This window comes from Gobius niger (assembly GCF_951799975.1).
Source record: "Gobius niger genome assembly, chromosome: 1".
Lineage (NCBI taxonomy): Eukaryota > Metazoa > Chordata > Actinopteri > Gobiiformes > Gobiidae > Gobius > Gobius niger.
In genome coordinates, this window is record NC_136852.1 from 36,425,171 (window position 1) to 36,449,932 (window position 24,762).

Consider the following 24,762-nt stretch of genomic DNA (forward strand, 5'->3'; position numbering starts at 1 on the left):
ATACTTGCAACAGATGCTATCCATCTAAATAAGTCATAATTAGAGTAAAATCTATCATATTAAGTATAAGAAAGTACTCTTACTTCATTAAATTCCACCATCCCACTGGGAGGCACAAACCCTGGAAATTTACAGTAAATAAATAAAGTATAAAATCACAAAAGTAAGATTCGCTTTAAAAATGGCAAAGCGTATATGTAATCTAGAAATTAGCACAACTTTCTGAAAATAATAATAATTTTCCCCTTGATTTTATTAAAATTAAAAAACAAGTGATTTTGTGGTTTATTCCTCACATTTGATCTACATGGGTCTAGGGGGGGCGGTTTTCTCCCGGGGCTAAGCAGTTAGCCTCCGTCAGCTTTTGGGTCGCTCCAGTGATAGCAAGCAGCCTATTGTGCACTAATAACGTCATATAGCAGCCTTTATGATGATCACACAATGATCCGGGCCGGAGGCATTTGTGCTTTATTGCAGACTTTTCCTCTACAATGAGCTGTAGCTGATTTTGAAATGCAAACCTAGATTAGCCATTGTCCACCGGCCTCTATTGAGGCTTAAATACTGGGGAAATCCTAGCGTAGACCATGGGGGTATATTACACATCCATAGGACATGGCAGTAGAGGCAAAGGGGGAAGTTCTCCCCAAAAATGCTTTTTTTTGTTCAGTCAAGAGGTCCCTCAAAGATGCTCGCTTGCTACTCCAACTCCAACTCACTCAGGCCGGGCCGGGTGCGAGACTTGGCTGCTTTAAACCCCAGCAGCAGAGCAACGGATGTCACACAGCCCAAAGTGACAACACACAGCTGGCAGAGCAAAAGGAGAGGACACACACGAAATTATAACATAGTGCAACCGAAAATGTAGAGAGGGCGCCACAGGTTCAAAAGTGAGATCTGATCTAATTTGCACTAAAATGACAGTGACAAGGACAGAGAGCACTATAATAAACATATTTATGCAGTTTATAAGCTAAAAAAAAGTTGATTTGGTGTTTAGTTGTCCTTTAAAATGAAATATGTTCATCTAAAATACACCAAATTGCACACAATTATACAGTGCCTCTCATGAGTATTCATACACCTTGAACTTTTGCACATTTTGTCATGTTTACAACCCTAAACATAAAGATTTTATTTAGATTGTTTTACTTAACGTTCACACACAAGTAACAGACAACTGTGAAGTGAAAGCAAAATGATACATGATTCTGTTATTTTTCAAAAAATAGAAAAGTGAAAAGTGGGGCTTGCATAAGTATTCATACAGCATGAATGAATACTTTGTGGAACCCCCTTTTGCTGCAATTAACAGCAGCAAGTCTTGGGGTTTGACTCTACAAGATTAGCACATGTAGAGACTGACATTTTAGCCCATTCCTCTTTACAAAACAACTCAAGCTCTGTCACATTAGAAGGAGAGCGTTTGTGAACAGCAGTTTTCAGATTATTCCACAGATTTTCAATAGGATTTAGGTCAGGACTTTGACTGGGCCATTCTAACACATTAATATGTTTTTATTGAACCATTCCATTGTAGATTTAGCTTTGTGTTTAGGGTCATTGTCCTGCTGAAGGTGAATCTCTGCCCCAGCCTCAGTTCTCTTGTGACTCCAGCAGGTTTTCCTCCAAAATGTCTCTGTATTTGGCTCCATCCATCTTCCCAACTATTCTTACAATCTCCCCAGTCCCCGCTGAGGAAAAGCAGCCCCACAGCATGATGCTCCCCCCCGTATATTTGACACTGGGGATGGTGCACTCAGGACGATGAGCAGAGTCAGGTTTGCTCCATACATAACGTTTTGCATTTGGGCCAAAAAGTTCAATTTTTGTCTCATCTGACCAAAGCTCCTTCTTCCACATGGAGCTGTGTCCTCCATATGACTTCTAGCAAACTTCAAACGGGATTTTTTATGGCCCCCTTTCAATAATGGCTTTCTTCTTCCACTCGTTCATGAAGGCCAGATTTGTGAAGATACGACTTATAGTTGTCCCATGTACAGTTTCCGCCAGCTCAGCAGCAGCACTTCACAGCTCCTCCAGAGTTATCATGGGGCACTTGGTTGTATTTCTGACCAGTGTCCTCCTTGTTCGCTCTGATATTTTAGGTGGAGGACCACGCCTTGGTAAGTTGGCAGTGGTGCTTTACTCTTTCCATTTCCGAACAATCGATTGAACAGTTGCTCCGGGAGATGTTTAAATCTTGGGAAATCTTTGTATAACTTAATGCTGCTTTAAACTTCTCCACAGCTTTATCCCTGACCTCTCTGGTGCTCCTTGACCTTCATGATGTTGTTTAGTGACCAATACACTCCGACCACAGCTCTGAGGGCCTAAAAGAACAGCTGTAATTATACTGAGAGTAGATTACACACAGGTGGCCTCTATTTAACCGTTAGGCCAAGGTGTGGACATTCTGGAGTCATTAGGAATGTTTTAAAGGCAATTTAATGCACTCAGAAAATGCTGTATGAATACTTATGCACGCCCCACTTTTCACTTTTCTATTTTTTGAAAAATAACAGAATCATGTATCATTTTGCTTTCACTTCACAGTTGTCGGTTACTTGTGTGTGAACGTTCAGTAAAAAAATCAAAATAAAATCTCCATGTTTAGGCTTGTAAACATGACAAAATGTGCAAAAGTTCAAGGTGTATGAATACTCACGAGAGGCACTGTATCTCTTCAAGACTATTTCTAAAATCCTGGATACGGCCCTGGTGGCATACTGGTTAGGTGCCTGCTTTGTGGAGCTGTTCTCTCTTTATCTCTCTGTTTAAATGGTCAGGGTTTAAAACAAAGAATAATGGCAGTAACAGAGAGTTGAGATAGTGCTGTTGGGCATAAGGACATATTTGGAGTCAGTCCCAGAGTAATAAAAGCACTGGTCCATTATTGAGTACGTGTCGTCGCAGCCACTTCCTGTTTTAGGAGGAAGTCGTTTGTATGAAGATAACGCTGAGGCCGGCGATCAAACCACACCAAGTTTCCACCACACACGAGTGAACAAATATGTGACAGTCCCTGACACACTGGCCACAGTCAAGTCAGTCTGGTAAGGACTGGGACTGACTTTTAACACCTGTGCACTGCCAAGTGTCACAAACTTTGGCGATGTGAGAGTTGGAATGTGAGAGCCGCAATGAATAAACAAAAATGGAAAACTAATCTCACAGCAGGAACTTGCCTTCTGTTAAAGACATTAGAGCAGTTTTTTTTATGTAAACATCTCAAATAATTCGGCCTTAACAAAAAGGTTCTATAATATTCCAGCATTTTAAGTCCTTTTAAAAAAACATCCTCGCACCCTGGCTCGGCTCCAAAATATCCAGAAGCCTTGGAATGAGCAAGGAATGTCCCCAAGAGTTATGATAGAGCTCTGATAGAGCTCTGATAGAGTTATGATAGAGTTATGATAGAGCTATGACAGAGCTATGATAGAGCTATGACAGAGCTATGATAGAGTTATGATAGAGTTATGATAGAGTTATGATAGAGCTATGATAGAGCTATGATAGAGCTCTGATAGAGTTATGATAGAATTATGATAGAGTTATGATAGAGTTATGACAGAGCTATGATAGAGTTATGATAGAGTTATGATAGAGCTCTGATAGAGCTCTGATAGAGTTATGATAGAATTATGATAGAGTTATGATAGAGTTATGATAGAGTTATGATGGGGTTATGATAGAGCTATGATAGAGTTATGACAGAGCTCTGATAGAGTTATGATAGAGTTATGATAGAGCTATGACAGAGCTATGATAGAGCTATGACAGAGCTATGATAGAGTTATGATAGAGTTATGATAGAGTTATGATAGAGCTATGATAGAGCTATGATAGAGCTCTGATAGAGTTATGATAGAATTATGATAGAGTTATGATAGAGTTATGACAGAGCTATGATAGAGTTATGATAGAGTTATGATAGAGCTCTGATAGAGCTCTGATAGAGTTATGATAGAATTATGATAGAGTTATGATAGAGTTATGATAGAGTTATGATGGGGTTATGATAGAGCTATGATAGAGTTATGATAGAGCTATGATAGAGTTATGATAGAGTTATGATGGGGTTATGATAGAGCTATGATAGAGTTATGATAGAGTTATGATGGGGTTATGATAGAGCTATGATAGAGTTATGATAGAGCTATGATAGAGTTATGATAGAGTTATGATAGAGTTATGATAGAGCTATTATAGAGTTATGACAGAGCTATGATAGAGTTATGATAGAGTTATGATAGAGTTATGATAGAGCTATGATAGAGTTATGATAGAGTTATGATAGAGTTATGATAGAGCTATTATAGAGTTATGACAGAGATATGATAGAGCTATGATAGAGTTATGATAGAGTTATGATAGAGTTATGATAGAGTTATGATAGAGCTATGATAGAGTTATGATAGAGTTATGATAGAGTCATGATAGAGCTATGATAGAGTTATGATAGAGTTATGACAGAGCTATTAGAGTTATGACAGAGCTATGATAGAGTTATGACAGAGCTATGACAGAGTTATGACAGAGCTATTAGAGTTATGATAGAGTTATGATAGAGTTATGATAGAGCTATGACAGAGTTATGATAGAGTTATGACAGAGCTATGACAGAGTTATGATAGAGTTATGATAGAGCTATGATAGAGCTATGATAGAGTTATGATAGAGTTATGATAGAGTTATGATAGAGTTATGATAGAGCTATGACAGAGCTATGACAGAGTTATGATAGAGCTATGATAGAGTTTTGATAGAGCTATGATAGAGCTATGATAGAGTTATGATAGAGTTATGATAGAGTTATGATAGAGCTATGATAGAGTTATGATAGAGTTATGATAGAGTTATGATAGAGCTTTGATAGAGTTATGATAGAGTTATGATAGAGTTATGATAGAGTTATGATAGAGCTATGATAGAGTTTTGATAGAGTTATGATAGAGTTATGATAGAGCTATGATAGAGCTATGATAGAGCTATGATAGAGTTATGACAGAGCTATGATAGAGTTATGATAGAGTTATGATAGAGCTATGATAGAGTTATGACAGAGCTATTATAGAGTTATGACAGAGCTATGATAGAGTTATGATAGAGTTATGATAGAGCTATGATAGAGCTATGATAGAGTTATGATAGAGTTATGATAGAGCTATGATAGAGCTATGATAGAGTTATGATAGAGCTATGATAGAGCTATGATAGAGCTATGATAGAGCTATGATAGAGTTATGATAGAGTTATGATAGAGCTATGATAGAGTTATGATAGAGTTATGATAGAGCTATGATAGAGTTATGATAGAGTTATGATAGAGCTATGATAGAGCTATGATAGAGTTATGATAGAGTTATGATAGAGTTATGATAGAGCTATGATAGAGCTATGATAGAGTTATGATAGAGCTATGATAGAGTTATGATAGAGTTATGATAGAGCTATGATAGAGCTATGATAGAGTTATGATAGAGTTATGATAGAGTTATGATAGAGTTATGATAGAGTTATGATAGAGTTATGACAGAATTATGATAGAGTTATGATAAAGTTATGATAGAGCTATGATAGAGTTATGATAGAGTTATGATAGAGCTATGATAGAGTTATGATAGAGCTATGATAGAGCTATGATAGAGTTATGATAGAGCTATGATAGAGTTATGATAGAGCTATGATAGAGTTATGATAGAGTTATGATAGAGCTATGATAGAGTTATGATAGAGTTATGATAGAGCTATGATAGAGTTATGATAGAGCTATGATAGAGTTATGATAGAGTTATGATAGAGCTATGATAGAGTTATGATAGAGCTATGACAGAGCTATGATAGAGTTATGATAGAGTTATGATAGAGTTATGATAGAGCTATGATAGAGTTATGATAGAGTTATGATAGAGTTATGATAGAGTTATGATAGAGTTATGACAGAGCTATGATAGAGTTATGATAGAGTTATGATAGAGCTATGATAGAGTTATGATAGAGCTATGATAGAGCTATGATAGAGTTTTGATAGAGTTATGATAGAGTTATGACAGAGCTATTATAGAGTTATGACAGAGCTATGATAGAGTTTTGATAGAGCTTTGACAGAGTTATGATAGAGTTATGACAGAGCTATGATAGAGTTATGATAGAGTTATGATAGAGCTATGATAGAGTTATGATAGAGCTATGATAGAGTTATGATAGAGTTTTGATAGAGTTATGATAGAGTTATGACAGAGCTATTATAGAGTTATGATAGAGCTATGATAGAGTTATGATAGAGCTTTGATAGAGTTATGATAGAGTTATGATAGAGTTATGATAGAGCTATGATAGAGTTATGATAGAGTTTTGATAGAGTTATGATAGAGCTATGATAGAGTTATGATAGAGTTATGATAGAGCTATGACAGAGTTATGATAGAGTTATGATAGAGTTATGATAGAGCTATGATAGAGTTATGATAGAGTTATGATAGAGCTATGACAGAGTTATGATAGAGTTATGATAGAGTTATGATAGAGTTATGATAGAGCTATGATAGAGCTATGATAGAGTTATGATATAGCTATGATAGAGTTATGATAGAGTTATGATAGAGCTATGACAGAGTTATGATAGAGTTATGATAGAGTTATGTTAGAGTTATGATAGAGTTATGACAGAGCTATTAGAGTTATGACAGAGCTATGATAGAGTTATGATAGAGCTATGACAGAGCTATGATAGAGCTATGATAGAGCTATGATAGAGTTATGATAGAGTTATGATAGAGTTATGATAGAGTTATGACAGAGTTATGATAGAGCTATGATAGAGTTATGATAGAGTTATGATAGAGTTATGATAGAGCTATGATAGAGTTATGATAGAGTTATGATAGAGTTATGACAGAGCTATGATAGAGTTATGACAGAGCTATGATAGAGTTATGATAGAGTTATGATAGAGTTATGATAGAGTTATGATAGAGTTATGATAGAGTTATGATAGAGTTATGACAGAGCTATGATAGAGTTATGATAGAGTTATGATAGAGTTATGATAGAGTTATGATAGAGCTATGATAGAGTTATGATAGAGTTATGACAGAGCTATGATAGAGTTATGATAGAGTTATGACAGAGCTATGATAGAGTTATGATAGAGTTATGACAGAGCTATGATAGAGTTATGATAGAGTTATGATAGAGTTATGATAGAGTTATGATAGAGTTATGATAGAGTTATGATAGAGTTATGACAGAGCTATGATAGAGTTATGATAGAGTTATGACAGAGCTATGATAGAGTTATGATAGAGTTATGACAGAGCTATGATAGAGTTATGATAGAGTTATGATAGAGTTATGATAGAGTTATGATAGAGCTATGATAGAGTTATGATAGAGTTATGATAGAGCTATGATAGAGCTATGATAGAGCTATGATAGAGCTATGATAGAGTTATGATAGAGTTATGATAGAGCTATGACAGAGTTATGATAGAGTTATGATAGAGTTATGATAGAGTTATGACAGAGCTATGATAGAGTTATGATAGAGTTATGATAGAGCTATGATAGAGTTATGAAGCGGAGACTACAGAGAAGCATCTGCATCAGTAAAAACGTGGACAGAAAAAGGCAGGTTTGTTCGTAAGAACCATAAAGACCCCTTTTTGGTCCTGTATTGATCTTCATCTGGGCCTGAATGCGCTGGAAAAGGTCTAATATTATTTCATGAGGTGGTACTTGAAAGTGTACCAATGACAGAAGAACAATAAAGTGGCGATGCTCGTTTATGTGAAATTGTCACATTCTTAAGAGTTATTTTGGTCAGACTTCGGCTTTTTTTAACTGACGTGCAGACACTGACACAGCGCCTAATTTTAACCCGGTTTTAAAGGAGTGATGGGATTGTGAGTGAACTTCCTGTCACAGACCACACTTCCTGTTCGCTCACTTCTTCTTCTGCCATTTCTAAAAATAGCCTCGCGACGCTAACCACATCTGAACTCATTCTGTTCCTCTGCGCTCCAACTTTATTTAGTTGTTCAGGCTCAAAACGGCACCGTGGAACAGAAATAAGTGTAAAAAGTGCCGACTCACGCTGGAACCATGGAGCTGCGGAGGAAACACAAAGTGCTGAACTGACAGATTAGCACCGACGCTGTAGCTATAATGCTGCTCTCAGACAAACGCTAAACCGCATAGACAATACTTAAACTACATCTACAGCAATGGTTCCCAACTGATATGGCATCAGGATCCACCATGCCAATGACGAGGGCGGGGAAACCGTAGCACTGCCTTCAGTCTCCTCTGAAACAGTGCACCTCCTCCTTTGTCCCTGTGTCAGAGCGTGGTGTCCTGCACTGGTCAGTGCCTCCTCCTTCCTCTTTCTCCTGCGCAGCTCACTCCACAACAGTCTTTCACCATCTTCGCAGTGGATCTGTTTTAGTCTCCAGTGAATGTCCATTAGCCAGAACAATAGAAGGCATGTGTGGCTTAGCTGTGAGTCTTGCCCGGATACCTCCTCGTTTATCCCTTGTTTGTTTCCTGTAGCTCCTCTTGTGACGCCTCCACTGTGCTGCAGGTGTGGGGGGCTCTTAGTGCCTCTTCGGTGTTTCAGAAGAAGAAATGTGTAGGTTTCAAATGCCGTTAGCTCTTAAGCTAGCTGTTTGTTTACTATTAAAAAGCTGCTTCTTCAGGGCCATGTTGGACTCTCTGCAGTAAAAAAAAAATCCATTGAACGTCCACAAAAACATGGCAAAGACGTACAAAAGTATTCAGCAAAACAATGTGGAACACAGAAACCACCATTGCAGTTTGCAGGAAAAGCGATACCAAGAGAGAAGGAGGTTGCTGCTTGTTTACACGGTGCCATTGTTTTATTGCATGATGGGATTTCATGTATTACGTTGCATTTCTGGTCTGGTTCTATTTTATCTTTTGGGTATGGACTAATATTTGCTTCAGTTTTCTTTGTGGTCTGACTGATGTATTGATATTATGTTTTCTCATCGCCCTCTGTAATGTAATACCCTGATGTATGCTAATGCAACCACCGTGGTGTGCTCCTCTGTTTCCCTTCTGTTTCCTTTTTGTTTTGTTTTCTCGTTTTATTTCCCACATCTCCCTTTTTTAATTGACCAATTTGGGTACCTGCCGTACTGAAGAAGTAGGAAGACTGTCTGAAGACTGTCGGTCAGGAAACAGTGCCAAAACCTGTGTCAATCAGCCGGCAAGACGCGTCACAGTAACATCATGTGACTCTGAGGAAATTGTCAGGTATGGAAAAAAACACATTCGTTTCCAGGTTTTTTTTCTGGGAAAAGCTCACGAGCCTCTGAAAAGAGTTCCAAGACCCTCAGGACGAAGTAAACCAAGGTCAAAACAAGGTCAAAACAAAGACCTAGAAACAATCAGGTCTGTGAGTGTCCCATGGTCAGATCTCAGAGGCTAAGCTTCAGGGATGGGCTGATCCATAACATAGTATTGATATATTGATACCAAGCGGCTACGTTTTAAGTATTGATACGGAGCAAAAAATATCAATACTAACTAGAGCTCTGATAGAGCCATTGCGATTGACTGCGGAAATGCGGGAAGTGAATGCAGAAATTGCATAAACTCTTCAAATTGCATAATCAAATTGGCATAAACTGGTAAAATGCATCAAATGTCATGTTGCATAAACTGTATAAACTGCATAAAGTGGTAAAATGCATGAATGGGATAATTCGTAAATTATGTAAATTGCATAAACTCTTTAAAATTCATAAATCCTAAATGGCATAAACTCTTAAGTTGCATAAACGCTTTAAAATGCATAAACTGGTTAAATCCCATAAAGTGGTTAATTTGCATAAATTATGAATATTAAATACACTTTTTATATTCCATAAACTGGTCAAACTGTTGAAAGTGCTTGATTGGCAGAAGCTGCACAAATGGCTGAAAGTCCTGGAGTCTCCCCATTGGCTGGATTCCCCCATACACACTAATGGGACAGGTCCACATACACACCAATGCAAAAATGTCAAACAAACTGGAAAACTGCAGAAGGACAATTTTTTCTCAAAACCCACAAGTTGCAGAAGCTGAACATGCACAAAGTGCAGACATTGCAGAAAATGCAGAAAAAAGTGCAGAAAAGTATGGATTTGCGGCAGCCCCATTATAAGTCAATGGGAAAAATCTCCGACATTTCGGCCGATTGCGGAAAAAACGTAAGTTGCAGAAGTCCCAAAAGTAATAGCAGGATTCTCCTCAACATGCGGAACATTTTGATGCATAACTTGCATAAATTGCACAAAGCATGAAAGTGCTGAAAGCTCTAGAAAATCGGGAAAAAGATGGAAGAGGAATAATAATAAAGAACATGAAAACCAATAATTGACTGCGGAAGAATTCCGCAGTCAATCAATGAGCAAATGTGAACAAAAAGGCAGCAATTACAGCCACAAAAAGACCATTTACTTCATTGTTCTGCACAAGAACACCCAGAGGATTGGACTGAGACTTATCCAGGATTACTTTCAAAAGCATTAAATACTAGTCAATTAATTATGTCAAAATGAATGCCATAAAAGTCATTAAAAAGTATTGAATCTGATTCAAACTGGCAGTACATTTCTTAGAATATATCATTTTTCCTTAAGTTCAAGTTTCAAGTGTATTTGTCATGTGTGTTAAGTACAAGGTACCTAAAGCAATGAAAAGAGTTTTGCCCTGGCGCTCTCTCCACTGAACAGGAAACTAATCTACATATAAAAACATCAACACAATACAACTAAACATTCCAGCAAAAAAACGCAAAAACCTGAGCACTGCTTAAGGCTGAAGTTCATGAGCCTCACCGCCTGAGGATAAAAACTGTCTGTGAAACCAGATTTCTGAGCTTTGAGGCTCCGCAGACGTCTCCCAGAAGGTAGGGAGGAGAAGAGGGATCGAGTGGGATGGCTCGGGTCCTCCACAATACTGAGAGCCTTTTTCTCAAAGCGTACAAGTCCTGTATCTGAGGCAGAGGAGATCCAATAATCCGACATGTGGTTTTAACTGTCCTTTTCAGAAGGGTGTGGTCATGTGATGTGACATGACCAAACCACACCAACAAACTTCCTGTCAAAACACTTTTGAGGGAACATCTGTAAAAAAATGATGAGCGTCTCTTTTGACAATCCATATTTCTTGAGACACCTTAAAAAATAAAGTCTCTGCTGAGCTTTTTTAATTGCACAGCTGATGTGAAGAGACCAGGAGAGAGCTTCACAAATATGAATGCCCAGAAACTTCCTCACAATTTCAACAGGAGGGCTGTGAACTTGGACAGGCGTGTGAGGAGATTTCGGTTTCCTGAAGTCTATGATGAGCTCTTTAGTTGTTCTACATTCAGGGCCAGATTGTTATGAACCATGTGATCAGGTTGCTCACTTCGTCCCTGTAGTGCAGCTCATTGTTGTAAGAAATCAAAACGTGGTGTTGTCTGCAAATGCTAAAATGCTGTTTGTGGGATGTTTTGCTACACAGTCATAAGTATACAGACTATATAATAAGGGACTAAGACAGCATCCTTGTGGCACCCCGATGTTTTAAACTACAGCAGATCATTGTTCCTTAGAGGCAGAACCCACTCAATGACATCACTCAACACAAAAACTCTGTTTGACACTGAAATGAAACATATATATATTTTTTAGATATTTTGTGGCATTAAAAATGTAGTATTTAGGCATTGAAAAGGCCTTTAAAGCATTACTCGCTGCTGCTGTAGAAACCCTGTTAGCATTTGACAGGAACTGCAAGTTTTGTTTTGTTCGTCATTAAAGTTATCCATTTTTACTTTGTTTTAGTCTTTCATTTAACATTTACATTGTTAGATAACCAAGTCATTAAGTTACATATTAATGATGCAAAATAATTACAAGTGTACTTGTCAAATATTACTCCAATAAAAGTAAATCTTGCTTTTTCTGAAGTAAAAATATTTGCTTTAGAAAATACTCAAAGTACAAAGCAGTTTAAGTACATGTTTGGAAGAATGCTGCTTTTTAAACACAAAACGTGCCTGGACTCCCCTCGTACGGTAACACGACGGGGACAAACCATGTGTCAGTGGCATTGGCAGTTCATCTGCACAGCGCCACCTGCTGTTCATAGTGTCAGCTTTTCCAATGAACACTTGGACAAATTGACTTGTTACTTTTTAATGTAATAGAGTGTGATTCGTGTTTCCAGTGGAGGGGAGTTAACCGGGTCACGTCGCACAGCTCTGGTTTGGAGCAGGTGCGTCAGAGACGGCACACAAGGGCCAAACGGAGAACAGGAAAAGGTATTGCACACACAGCCTCACTTGCAACACCACTCTTCTTTTATTTGGTGCAATTGTAGAGAGGTAATGTAGAGAGGTTAAAGTAATAAGTTTACGATAGAAAAAGTCAAGAACAGATCGCCTCTGTCATGAGGAAACCTTTACAAACTGTTGTGCTGATATTGACCACATTGACAGTAAAGTTGACTGTAACACCCAGCTGTTTCCACTGAGTCGTTCACATGTCTCGACTGGTGAGACACATTAGTTCATGTGTTTTTGACACTGAGAGAAGACTTTCCATCACGCAGGTCAGAGACAGAAAATGACACGCAAAGTCCATAAATGTATGGGCTACAAACAAACATGTTTTATGCATTGATTGGATCTGCATTCTTGTAACTTTACACCGCGTTTCAAATTATTAGGAAAATTGTATTTCAGTGTCAAAAAGGTAAAAAAAAAAGGGTTTTCAATGAAACTCATGGATGGTTTTGTGTCTCAGGGCTCTTTGAATCACTGACATTAACCTCAGAGACCTGGGATGATTAGTTTTCAGGGAAAAACTACTGAAAAAGGATGTTCCACATTATTAAGCAGATCATCATTTTCAAGCAATATGGAAAAGAAAAAGGATCTCTCTGCTGATGAGAAGCGTGAAATAGTTGAATGCCTTAGTCTAGGTATGAAAACCTTTGATATTTCATGAAAGATTAAGTGTAATCATCGTACTGATAAGAGATTTGTGGATGATTCAGACACACTCGGGTTTGTGCAGATAAAGGCACAATATGGACGGTTTCTGCCAGACAAATACATCAGATTAAGAGAACAGATGCTACAAAGCAGCATGCAGGTATTTGAAACTGTTAGGTGCCTCTGGAGTCTCCCGAACATGAAGGTGCAGGACCCTCCAGAGGCTGCAGTTGTGCATAAACCTTCTATCCTGCCTCCCCTAAACTGTTCATTGAAGCTGATGAACAGAAACGGCTGCAGTGGCTCAGAAATACATGAGGACTCATTTTCAAACAGTCTTGTTCACTGATGAGGCCGTGTGACCCTGGATGGTCAAATCAATGGAGTAGTGGATGGTTGGTGAATGGTCACCATGTCCCAACAAGGCTGTGACGTCAGTAAGGAGGGGGCGGAGTCATGTTTTGGGCCAGAATCATGGGGAGAGAGCTGGTCGGCCCCTTTAGGATCCCTGAAGGTGTGAAAAAGACCTTTGAAAAATATGTGGTTTCTGTGGTCTCAAGCAGCTTTGCAGGAAATGTGTCCGACAGGTCTCGGGGACATTGCAGGGACGTCGCAGAAACATCTCACAGGTTGAGGACAACACTCTCTGAGACCATGCAGAGACACCGCTGATATTGAATCTGTTCGTTTTCACCGTAACCAGCGGTAACTCGAGTTTCCAACTGGTCTTCAGTCCCTTAATAGCGGAAGTCATGCAGTTTTCGGCGTGACACTGGACAGACGTATATCAACCATCAGTGTAAAAGAGCCAGAACTGTAGAAATATTTGCGTGAGTCACAGTCTGAAAGCATCTCAATTCATCATATTGGCTGATGCTGTAAGGCTTATCATCACTGTATTAGATTCCATAATAAATAAATGTGATTATCGCGCCACATGTGCTAATTCTAATGTGGCTCGTGCTAACATCCACAGCAGCTTATAAATCCTCTCACTGACGAGGGTCTGCACCCGCTGGAACATCATCATTGTTCGGAAAGACTTACCTTTGCAGTGCAAGCATGTCTCCTTTAGTGCAGAGTCCAGACTCTGGCAGAATCAAGCTGTAATCGGAGCTAAACTACTTCCTTTTGTTTACGCATATTAAGTAGCCATGTGCTCCGTGTGCTACTCAGCCATTCAGAGGAATCAAATCAAACTGGGAAATCCTTTATACGTCAATAGGAGTGAAATCGCATGTGTCACAGTGAGGGTTATATTCTGCTGTGGTGTTTCAATGCTGGGAAATACTTTTCTACTATATAATACTATTTCCCCACTAGCTGTCTCTCTCTCTTGTGCAACTCTACTTTGCCAAAGTGGAAGGGAGGATTACCTTGAACATGAATTGTGCTCGACAAATAAACTTTGTCTTGAAGACCCTGTACCTGATTTTTTTACTCTGGAATATTTCCTTCAGTACTCTGTAAAAGCAGACATTTGTGAAAAATGTTTGATAGTTGTTGCTCCGTCTCGGTCTTGTGGATTCTGTGGCTGTTCAGGAGCCCACAGATGGTAAACTACAGTTGTGTGTTTGGACTATTACGATGAGAATGATAGGAGTGCTGACCCGTCTGGCCGTGGCTCGGACTCACCTGGCTCGCGCTGGCTGTACAGCTGGTTGTCCTCCATACAGGCTGCGGCGCCGGGGCTCTGGCTCACATGTGGCTCTGACCTGGTGTTTCTCAGAGAACTGGCCCTTTGCAGCGCGGAGTCGGACCAGTTCATCTGAACACAAGGAAGAACAGTCAGATCTGGTCTGTGATCTCCACTTCATTATTAGTGATCAGTGAAGGGTGGAGAGAACAGGACTGATGTGGCGGAACCCGGGAGATTTTGTTAATAATAATAACAGATTTTGTTTAAGGTACATTTTTAATCAAAAGAGACATGACACAGTAAGTACGTAAAATCCTTTTGATGTCAGGGGAAACGAGGTACATTTTTCAACTAAATCTACTTTAAATCGAGTTGTGTTTCATGACACTTTTTCCCATGTCTACTTTTCATTTGTCCATAACCTTTCCTGTTTTAGAGGTAACTTAATGAATGGGGCGATTGTTTCCGGCTAGAATGCACTTGATTATGAGTTTGCAGTTGTTTTTTGATGACAAAGTCCAAGGCATTATACAAATGCCATAATTGCTGACCAGCTTGTTGCCACAACTTGCTCAATTAGTTAACATCTCATTTCCAAAGGCCTTGAAAACTGCAGTCATTAAGCCTCTTCTAAAGAAGAGCAGCCTTGATGCCAAGGTAATGAACAACTACCGGCCCATATCAAACCTGCCATTCTTATGAAAAGTCCTAGAGAAAGTAGTATATCAGCAGCTCACTTACTTTCTCCTGTCTAACAATGTGTTTAATACTTTCCAGTCAGGGTTTAGGCCCCACTTCAGCACAGAGACAGCTCTGATCAAGATAAATGAACTTTTACATTTAAAAGATGTTATTTTTCACTTGAAATTATACAATGTAATTTGAATTAAGAAATAATGTGCTTGTTCTTTTGGTGATGAGACATTTTATTTTATCGAAGACTAGACCAAACCTACTCACATTTTTATTAAACCTCTTAATTCAAGTACATTTATGTAATTTTATTCATCGTCCTTAAAGGCACTGTACCATTTTTGGTCCTCCTTTAGTATATTGTACTCAGACATTTTCAGACATTTGTGGTAAAAACAGTCCATCTAATTACAAAGCATTTGCATCAATTTCATGAACTCTAGTTTTCTAGCATGTCTGTGACAATGTTCCTGAAAAGTGACCCTACAAGTTTTGAAATGTGCCTATAAACTTGTCCCAGTGAGGAATCGGGATACAGTATTACAAATATTTTAGAAAAGTTAGGAATGAGTTTGGACCACAACTAATATATTAATTTAATGGCTTCCATTAAATTAATAAATAAATCTGATTTAGGGCCTTAAAGATCATCATCTTTGGGTCATTGTCCATCTGCACTGTGAAGCAGCGTCTAAGCATTTGGCTGAATATGAGCTCATAATATTGTCCCAAACACTGAGAGTTCATCCTGCTGCTTTTGTCGACAACACCTGAGCAGGCACTTGTCCCATTACTTATGGTCCCTTGAAAAGAGGCTCAAGAACAAACAGTTGTAATTCCTGCACCGTTCATCTGATTTGGATGTAAATACTCTCAAATGAAAGGTTGTTTCATTTGAAATCCATTGTGGTGGTTTATGGAGGCAAAAACATAACAATTGTTGATGTCCCAATATTTATGGACTGTATTAAATGACTTTGGGCTGAAATAGTTTTTCCATTTTAAAAACTCTTGGGTAAGTCAAAGATCAGTAATAACATTGATTGTAATTTCGTTTTTACGTAAAGTCGTGTTTTCATGTTAAGTGGCATTCCATGCCCCTTTGACTTCCATCATAAACTCACTTTTTCACCACTCAGGGGTGATATAGAAAATAAAAACAATTTCAGCCCAGACTCCCTTATTTTTTATTTCTGAGCTATTTTTTATTGGCTATTAAACGGTTACCTGTAAATATATTTACAATACTGGTCAAAGGTTTAGGGTGACCCAGGCCAGTTGTGTAGCTTCTCCAATCAACTCAACAGTTTTCAGTAGTGCTGTATGAGGGTTTTCTAATCATCAATGAGCCTCTAGCACCATTAGTGAACACAAAGTACCATTAGAACCTCTGCACACCGATCAAAAACTCACCGGTTTACAGTGACAGGAGGCATTCACAACATTAACAACGTCCAGACTGGATGATTCATTTCATGTTGCACAGTGCTTTTCTTTCTAAAATAAGGACATTTTAAGAGACCCAAACGTTTGAGCAGTAGTAGTGTATATATATATATATATATGTTTTATATATATATTTAGTGGTTTTGTGCAGAACTGAAGTGGATTAATAAATAAATATGAAAAAAGAGTAAGCATGACAGTGTTTGTTCAGCATGGCGTAGTGTGTAGTTTGAGTCTGTGTCTGAATGAGTGAAGAACAGGGAGAGACATTCAGCAAACATAAAGGTGCGACTCACGGGGAAGGCGATCTCACAGAGCCGCTGTGTCCACTCGTCGGCCTGCGCTCTGTCTGCGGCGAACACAAAGATCTTCTCCGTCGTCTCGATCAGAAACGAAGAGGTGTCTTTGGGAGCGGCCTCCACGTCCACTGGAGTGACACGGATACAGGAGGACAGCCGGATCACCTGAGGACCAACAGGTCAAACACTGATCACACTAACCACTAGGCCACTGTCGGACAAATTGAGCAGAGATTTTGGTTCATGACTGGCAGGGCTGGTGGTGGCCTTGGCACGATTGGGTTCTAACATTTCTTAACCCAAATGGTGAAATAAGAAAAAATCTAATCGTATTTCGGTGCCGCTAAAGCAGATGGTGCCCTTGGCGGCCGCCGAGGTTGCCTATGCCCTGATGACTTGTTAAATGAGCCATTGGACCACTCCCTGCACAGAGCTGATGTGTCAAGTGAACTTCTCCATTATGAGATCAATAAAGGCTTATCTCATCGAGTAGCAGCAGCAGTAAATGTAGTAATAACTGTAGTAGTAGTGGTGGTAATAGTGGTACAGTGGTATGCATAAGTATGGGGCCCCTTTAACTTTTTGACATTTTGCCATACTATGGACCATAAACATAAATATGTTCAATAGAAATTTGATGTGAAAGACATACACTAAATGACACACAATCGTGAAGTGAAATGAAATTCATACATGATTTAGATTTTTCTTTATAAATAAACTGAAAAGTGTGATGTTCCTTTAGTGCAGCCAGTTGCCTTCAGAAGTTTCCTGATGATTTCTGAATGATCACATGTTGACCTGATGACTAAACAGAGTCTACCTGTGTGTAATCTAATGTCAGTTCAAATACAGCTGCTCTGTGATGGTCTCAGGTCTGTTAGAGACTATTGTGGAGCAGAAGCATCATGAAGTCCAACAACACAGCAGACAGGTCCGGGATCAAGTTATTGAGAAGAAGCCTATGATGACCCTGGATGAACTGCAGAGAGCTACAGCTCAGGTGGGGGAAACTGTCCACAGAACTACTATTAGCCGTACACTGAACAAATGTGCCCTTATGGCAGAGTGGCATTTTTGTAAGAAAACCATGAGAAGTTTGCTGTTTTGGCATGTGGCGCTCCGGTCACAGTAGTAGTAGTAGTAATAGTAGTAGTAGTAGTAGTAATAGTAGTAGTACCTTCTTGTCCTGCTGCCTGCGTGTACTCCAGTCACAGTAGTAGTAGTAGTAGTAATAGTAGTAGTACCTTCTTGTCCTGCTGCCTGCGTGTACTCCGGTCACAGTAGTAGTAGTAGTAGCAGTAGTAGTAGTTGTACCTTCTTGTCCTGCTGCCTGCGTGTACTCCGGTCACAGTAGTAGTAGTAGTAGTAGTAGTAGTAGTAGTAGTAGTACCTTCTTGTCCTGCTGCCTGCGTGTACTCCGGTCACAGTAGTAGCAGTAGTAGTAGCAGTAGTAGTAGTTGTACCTTCTTGTCCTGCTGCCTGCGTGTACTCCGGTCACAGCAGTAGTAGTAGTAGTAGTAGTAGTAGTAGTAGTAGTAGTAGTAGTACCTTCTTGTCCTGCTGCCTGCGTGTACTCCGGTCACAGTAGTAGTAGTAGTAGCAGTAGTAGTAGTTGTACCTTCTTGTCCTGCTGCCTGCGTGTACTCCGGTCAGAGCAGCAGTAGTAGTAGTAGTAGTAGTAGTAGTAGTAGTAGTAGTAGTACCTTCTTGTCCTGCTGCCTGCGTGTACTCCGGTCACCGCGCTCGTTCCAGTCGTAGATCTCCAGCCGGGACACGGAGCAGTGACTCTCCCGGAACAACACGCACCAGACCTTCCTCCATCTCTGGAACACAGAGCACACGAGTGGCTCAGGGTTCGAGCGCTCGCCACCGAGAGGTCACCCGCTCAACCAGAGGTCGCCCGCTCACCGAGAGGTCGCCCGCTCACCCAGAGGTCACCCGCTCACGAGAGGTCGCCCGCTCACCCAGAGGTCACCCGCTCACCGAGAGGTCGCCCGCTCACCGAGAGGTCGCCCGCTCACCCAGAGGTCACCCGCTCACCGAGAGGTCGCCCGCTCACCGAGAGGTCGCCCGCTCACCGAGAGGTCGCCCGCTCACCGAGAGGTCGCCCGCCCCTCCGAGAGGTCGCCCGCTCACCGAGAGGTCGCCCGCTCACCGAGAGGTCGCCCGCTCACCGAGAGGTCGCCCACTCACCGCCCGCTCACCCAGAGGTCGCCCGCTCACCCAGAGGTCGCCCGCTCACCGAGAGGTCACCCGCTCACCCAGAGGTCACCCGCTCACCCAGAGGTCACCCGCTCACCGAGAGGTCGCCCACTCAACCAGAGGTCGCCCACTCACCGAGAGGTCGCCCGCTCACCGAGAGGTCGCCCGCTCACCCAGAGGTCACCCGCTCACCGAGAGGTCGCCCGCTCACCGAGAGGTCGCCCGCTCACCGAGAGGTCGCCCGCTCACCGAGAGGTCGGCCGCCCCTCCGAGAGGTCGCCCGCTCACCGAGACGTCACCCGCTCACCGAGAGGTCGCCCGCCCCTCCGAGAGGTCGCCCGCTCACCGAGAGGTCGCCCGCTCACCGAGAGGTCGCCCGCTCACCGAGAGGTCGCCCACTCACCGCCCGCTCACCCAGAGGTTGCCCGCTCACCGAGAGGTCGCCCGCTCACCGAGAGGTCGCCCGCTCACCGAGAGGTCGCCCGCTCACAGAGAGGTCGCCCGCTCACCGAGAGGTCGCCCACTCACCGCCCGCTCACCCAGAGGTCGCCCGCTCACCGAGAGGTCGCCCGCTCACCCAGAGGTCGCCCGCTCACCCAGAGGTCGCCCGCTCACCCAGAGGTCGCCCGCTCACCCAGAGGTCGCCCGCTCACCGAGAGGTCACCCGCCCCTCCGAGAGGTCGCCCGCCCCTCCGAGAGGTCGCCCCTCCGAGAGGTCGCCCGCTCACCGAGAGGTCGCCCGCTCACCGAGAGGTCGCCCGCCCCTCCGAGAGGTCGCCCGCTCACCGAGAGGTCGCCCGCTCACCGAGAGGTCGCCCGCTCACCGAGAGGTCGCCCGCTCACCGAGAGGTCGCCCGCTCACCGAGAGGTCGCCCGCCCCTCCGAGAGGTCGCCCGCCCCTCCGAGAGGTCGCCCGCTCACCGAGACGTCACCCGCTCACCGAGAGGTCGCCCGCCCCTCCGAGAGGTCGCCCGCTCACCGAGAGGTCGCCCGCTCACCGAGAGGTCGCCCGCTCACCGAGAGGTCGCCCGCTCACCCAGAGGTCGCCCGCTCACCGAGAGGTCACCCGCCCCTCCGAGAGGTCGCCCGCCCCTCCGAGAGGTCGCCCCTCCGAGAGGTCGCCCGCTCACCGAGAGGTCGCCCGCTCACCGAGAGGTCGCCCGCCCCTCCGAGAGGTCGCCCGCTCACCGAGAGGTCGCCCGCTCACCGAGAGGTCGCCCGCTCACCGAGAGGTCGCCCGCCCCTCCGAGAGGTCGCCCGCCCCTCCGAGAGGTCGCCCGCCCCTCCGAGAGGTCGCCCGCTCACCGAGACGTCACCCGCTCACCGAGAGGTCGCCCGCCCCTCCGAGAGGTCGCCCGCTCACCGAGAGGTCGCCCACTCACCGCCCGCTCACCGAGAGGTCGCCCGCTCACCGAGAGGTCGCCCGCTCACCGAGAGGTCGCCCGCTCACCGAGAGGTCGCCCGCTCACCGAGAGGTCGCCCGCTCACCGAGAGGTCGCCCACTCACCGCCCGCTCACCGAGAGGTCGCCCGCTCACCGAGAGGTCGCCCGCTCACCGAGACGTCGCCCGCTCACCGAGAGGTCGCCCACTCACCGCCCGCTCACCGAGAGGTCGCCCGCTCACCGAGAGGTCGCCCGCTCACCGAGACGTCGCCCGCTCACCGAGAGGTCGCCCACTCACCGCCCGCTCACCCAGAGGTCGCCCGCTCACCGAGAGGTCGCCCGCTCACCGAGAGGTCGCCCGCTCACCGAGAGGTCGCCCGCTCACCGAGAGGTCACCCGCTCACCGAGAGGTCGCCCGCCCCTCCGAGAGGTCGCCCGCTTACCGAGACGTCACCCGCTCACCGAGAGGTCGCCCGCTCACCGAGAGGTCGCCCGCTCACCGAGAGGTCGCCCACTCACCGCCCGCTCACCGAGAGGTCGCCCGCTCACCGAGAGGTCGCCCGCTCACCGAGAGGTCGCCCGCTCACCGAGAGGTCGCCCGCTCACCGAGACGTCGCCCGCTCACCGAGAGGTCGCCCACTCACCGCCCGCTCACCCAGAGGTCGCCCGCTCACCGAGAGGTCGCCCGCTCACCGAGAGGTCGCCCGCTCACCGAGAGGTCGCCCGCTCACCGAGAGGTCACCCGCTCACCGAGAGGTCGCCCGCCCCTCCGAGAGGTCGCCCGCTCACCGAGACGTCACCCGCTCACCGAGAGGTCGCCCGCCCCTCCAAGAGGTCGCCCGCTCACCGAGAGGTCGCCCGCCCCTCCGAGAGGTCGCCCGCTCACCGAGAGGTCGCCTGCTCACCGAGAGGTCGCCCGCTCACCGAGAGGTCGCCCGCTCACCGAGAGGTCGCCCACTCACCGCCCGCTCACCCAGAGGTCGCCCGCTCACCGAGAGGTCGCCCACTCACCGAGAGGTCGCCCGCTCACCGAGACGTCGCCCGCTCACCCAGAGGTCGCCCACTCACCGCCCGCTCACCCAGAGGTCGCCCGCTCACCGAGAGGTCGCCCACTCACCGCCCGCTCACCCAGAGGTCGCCCGCTCACCGAGAGGTCGCCCGCTCACCGAGACGTCGCCCGCTCACCGAGAGGTCGCCCACTCACCGCCCGCTCACCCAGAGGTCGCCCGCTCACCGAGAGGTCGCCCGCTCACCGAGAGGTCGCCCGCTCACCGAGACGTCGCCCGCTCACCCAGAGGTCGCCCACTCACCGCCCGCTCACCCAGAGGTCGCCCGCTCACCGAGAGGTCGCCCACTCACCGCCCGCTCACCCAGAGGTCGCCCGCTCACCGAGAGGTCGCCCGCTCACCGAGAGGTCGCCCGCTCACCGAGACGTCGCCCGCTCACCGAGAGGTCGCCCACTCACCGCCCGCTCACCCAGAGGTCGCCCGCTCACCGAGAGGTCGCCCGCTCACCGAGACGTCGCCCGCTCACCGAGACGTCGCCCGCTCACCGAGAGGTCGCCCGCTCAGCGAGAGGTCGCCCGCTCACCGAGAGGTCGCCCGCTCACCGAGACGTCACCCGCTCACCGAGAGGTCGCCCACTCACCGCCCGCTCACCCAGAGGTCGCCCGCTCACCCAGAGGTCGCCCGCTCACCCAGAGGTCGCCCGCTCACCCAGAAGTCGCCCACTCACCGAGGTATTTGTATATGAAGGAGAAGTACTGGTAGAATCCTGAATAGTAGTATTGGAAATTGTGGCTGCAGTAGTACAGGGTGGGTCGTGGGAACTTCCTTTTTAGAGAACTAAACAAAATAACTGTCCACATTACAAAACTCTTTATTCTTGTTTTATGCCTGTCACAAACATTGTAGATTGAATTTGACAGTTTTCCGAAGACGATATTTGAAATACTGGCCTCCGTTGTCAATAAATGGATTGAGCGGATCTGGAAAGTTCCGGTCCGGTTCCGGTTTGTTGTGACACATATTGTATTGGAAAACATGTAACGTTATACTTTCAACCCAGCTTGTATGGAAGATTTTTTGTGTCATCAGAATGTGAATTTAAAATTTCTGATTTTATTTTTTTTACACTGAAATAACATGTTTGAATACTTTTTGCCCTTGAATTTCAGACACTGAATATTCAACATATAATTCAAAGTGTTTCAAATTCAAAATGAAAAATTCACATTGAAAATATACACTGTATTGTTTTTAAATATTTCAAATTCAGAGTGAAAAATTAGCTGTAATTGAATTATTTAAATATTGAATATTTTAAGGGTGAATTTTTCCATTTGATTTTTTTTTCTACCTAATTTTTGTTTTTTACAATTAATATTTTATGGGTGAATTTATGTATTTTAATTTTTATTGCCAATTTTACACTCTGAATGTAGACTGATGAAGTGAATGAAAACCCTTCAAAAATGAGCAGTGAAAATTCAGTGACTGAAAAAAAAAGTCATTATTGTTATTTCAATGTTAAAAAGATTCAAAGCATAAATTTCTCAGACATTTAAAATTCACATTTTGATGAGACAAAACATCTTCCATAAACTTGGAGCTTTAAAAATGGCAAGGGCTTTAAGTTGGCCTGATTTCAACATGTTTTGGAGCTACTCGGTTGACTTTTGAAATGCCACTGCCATCTGTATTTGTCAGACTGATTTCTTTTTCATTTGTAACTTGTTCTTTCTTATTCTGCTCACTCAGAGCAAAGTCTTGCAGTTCAGTATAATGAGAAATCATAAATATCATGTATTGCAAAACATTGTAATGAGCTCTCTGTATAGTGATAAATATTGTATTATCCCACAGCCCTACACCATAGTTCTTTTTTTTTTTTTTTACCATATTTGACTTCACATTTTCCCACTCCAGACTGTGTAAAACTGAAAGGCTGTTGGATTGAAGTGTCCCAGAGTCACTGTCGTCTCATCAGTCCTTAAAAGCGTCTCTTTGTGCCGCTTCTTTGTGTCCGAGATCTTGTCCTCACGGTCATTACCCAGATCATGACCATTGGTGAGGGTGGGGGCATAGATGGACTCAGCTCTTCAGCACAACTGTCCGATACGATGACCGCCTCTGATCCGTCTGTCCATCTCACGCTCCAGCCATCCCGCACTAAGAACAAGAACCCGAGATACTTGAACTCTCAAGGACTCCCCACCGACCAGAAGAGGGGAAGCCACCTCTTTCCAGTGGAGAACCATGGCCTCGGATTTGGAGGTGCTGATCCTCATCTGGCTGTAAACCGCCCCAGAGTAGCTGAAGGTCCAGCAGAACAACAGCAGAGATGAGGGACTCCCTATGGGCCCTGGCTGCGCCCACAAATTATGTCCATACAAATAATGATGGGTGGAAACGCGGTAAACACTTTTAATTCAGCTTGGAACAATAATGGCAGCTCTGTCTCGCATTTCAATTGTGGCGCTCACGTTTCTGTGGATCATCCCAGGCCCAGTGTGGACGTTTCAGCTCAGGTGTCTTGATCAGCAGTTGTTGTTGTCTCGGAGCTCTGAAACCTTGTACTTCTGGACCCTTCGGCTGCTGGAAATGACAGCGCTCACAGATAAAGGATTCCTTCAGGCTGTGACCGTTGCGTTGTGCTTTTTTTCTTCTGGCTAGCTTTGAAATTTCAAGCGCTGCACCATCTGTCAAGCTTTCAACACTTTTGGACCGTGCAGAGTCTTTTCCTTCCCATTTTGCGTGACAGAAAGAAAACACACAATAACCCTGGACCTGCTTTGTTTCTCTCATTACAAACACTGCCATCACCTGGGACGCTACAATCTGACGGCCTTTCAGTTTCACACCGTTTGGAGTTTCACACTGTGAATGGTTCAAAGACGTGGTTATTATAAACACGCTGTAGTAGAAATAGATGTGGTACCTTTCCAAATCTGTGTTGCTGAAGAAACAGAGATCCTTTCTTCCTCACGTCGTCCTCCATTTCGTATTCTCTTCTATTTTTCTCACAACATTTCAACTTCTACCACTCCACACTTCTCTAAATCCGTCCAGACAGCTTCAAGATGACTCCTGAGCCTCGTG

At 44.1% G+C, this 24,762-nt stretch overlaps 1 protein-coding gene across 1 annotated transcript in view; it reads right to left on the minus strand.

The window, feature by feature from the left end:
• The window catches only part of LOC306968779 (docking protein 2-like), a gene marked incomplete at its 3' end in the record, with an annotated part of 43,422 nt that extends 18,660 nt beyond the window's left edge, over window positions 1–24,762 (minus strand). Inside the window, exons 1-4 of the mRNA XM_079564267.1 lie at window positions 24,602–24,762; window positions 18,781–18,900; window positions 17,072–17,239; window positions 14,633–14,765 (exon numbers count right to left, since the gene is read on the minus strand). Coding sequence (XP_079420393.1) covers window positions 14,633–14,765; window positions 17,072–17,239; window positions 18,781–18,900; window positions 24,602–24,661 — 481 coding nt within the window. The 5' untranslated portion in view covers window positions 24,662–24,762. The remainder of the gene's footprint in view (window positions 1–14,632; window positions 14,766–17,071; window positions 17,240–18,780; window positions 18,901–24,601) is intronic.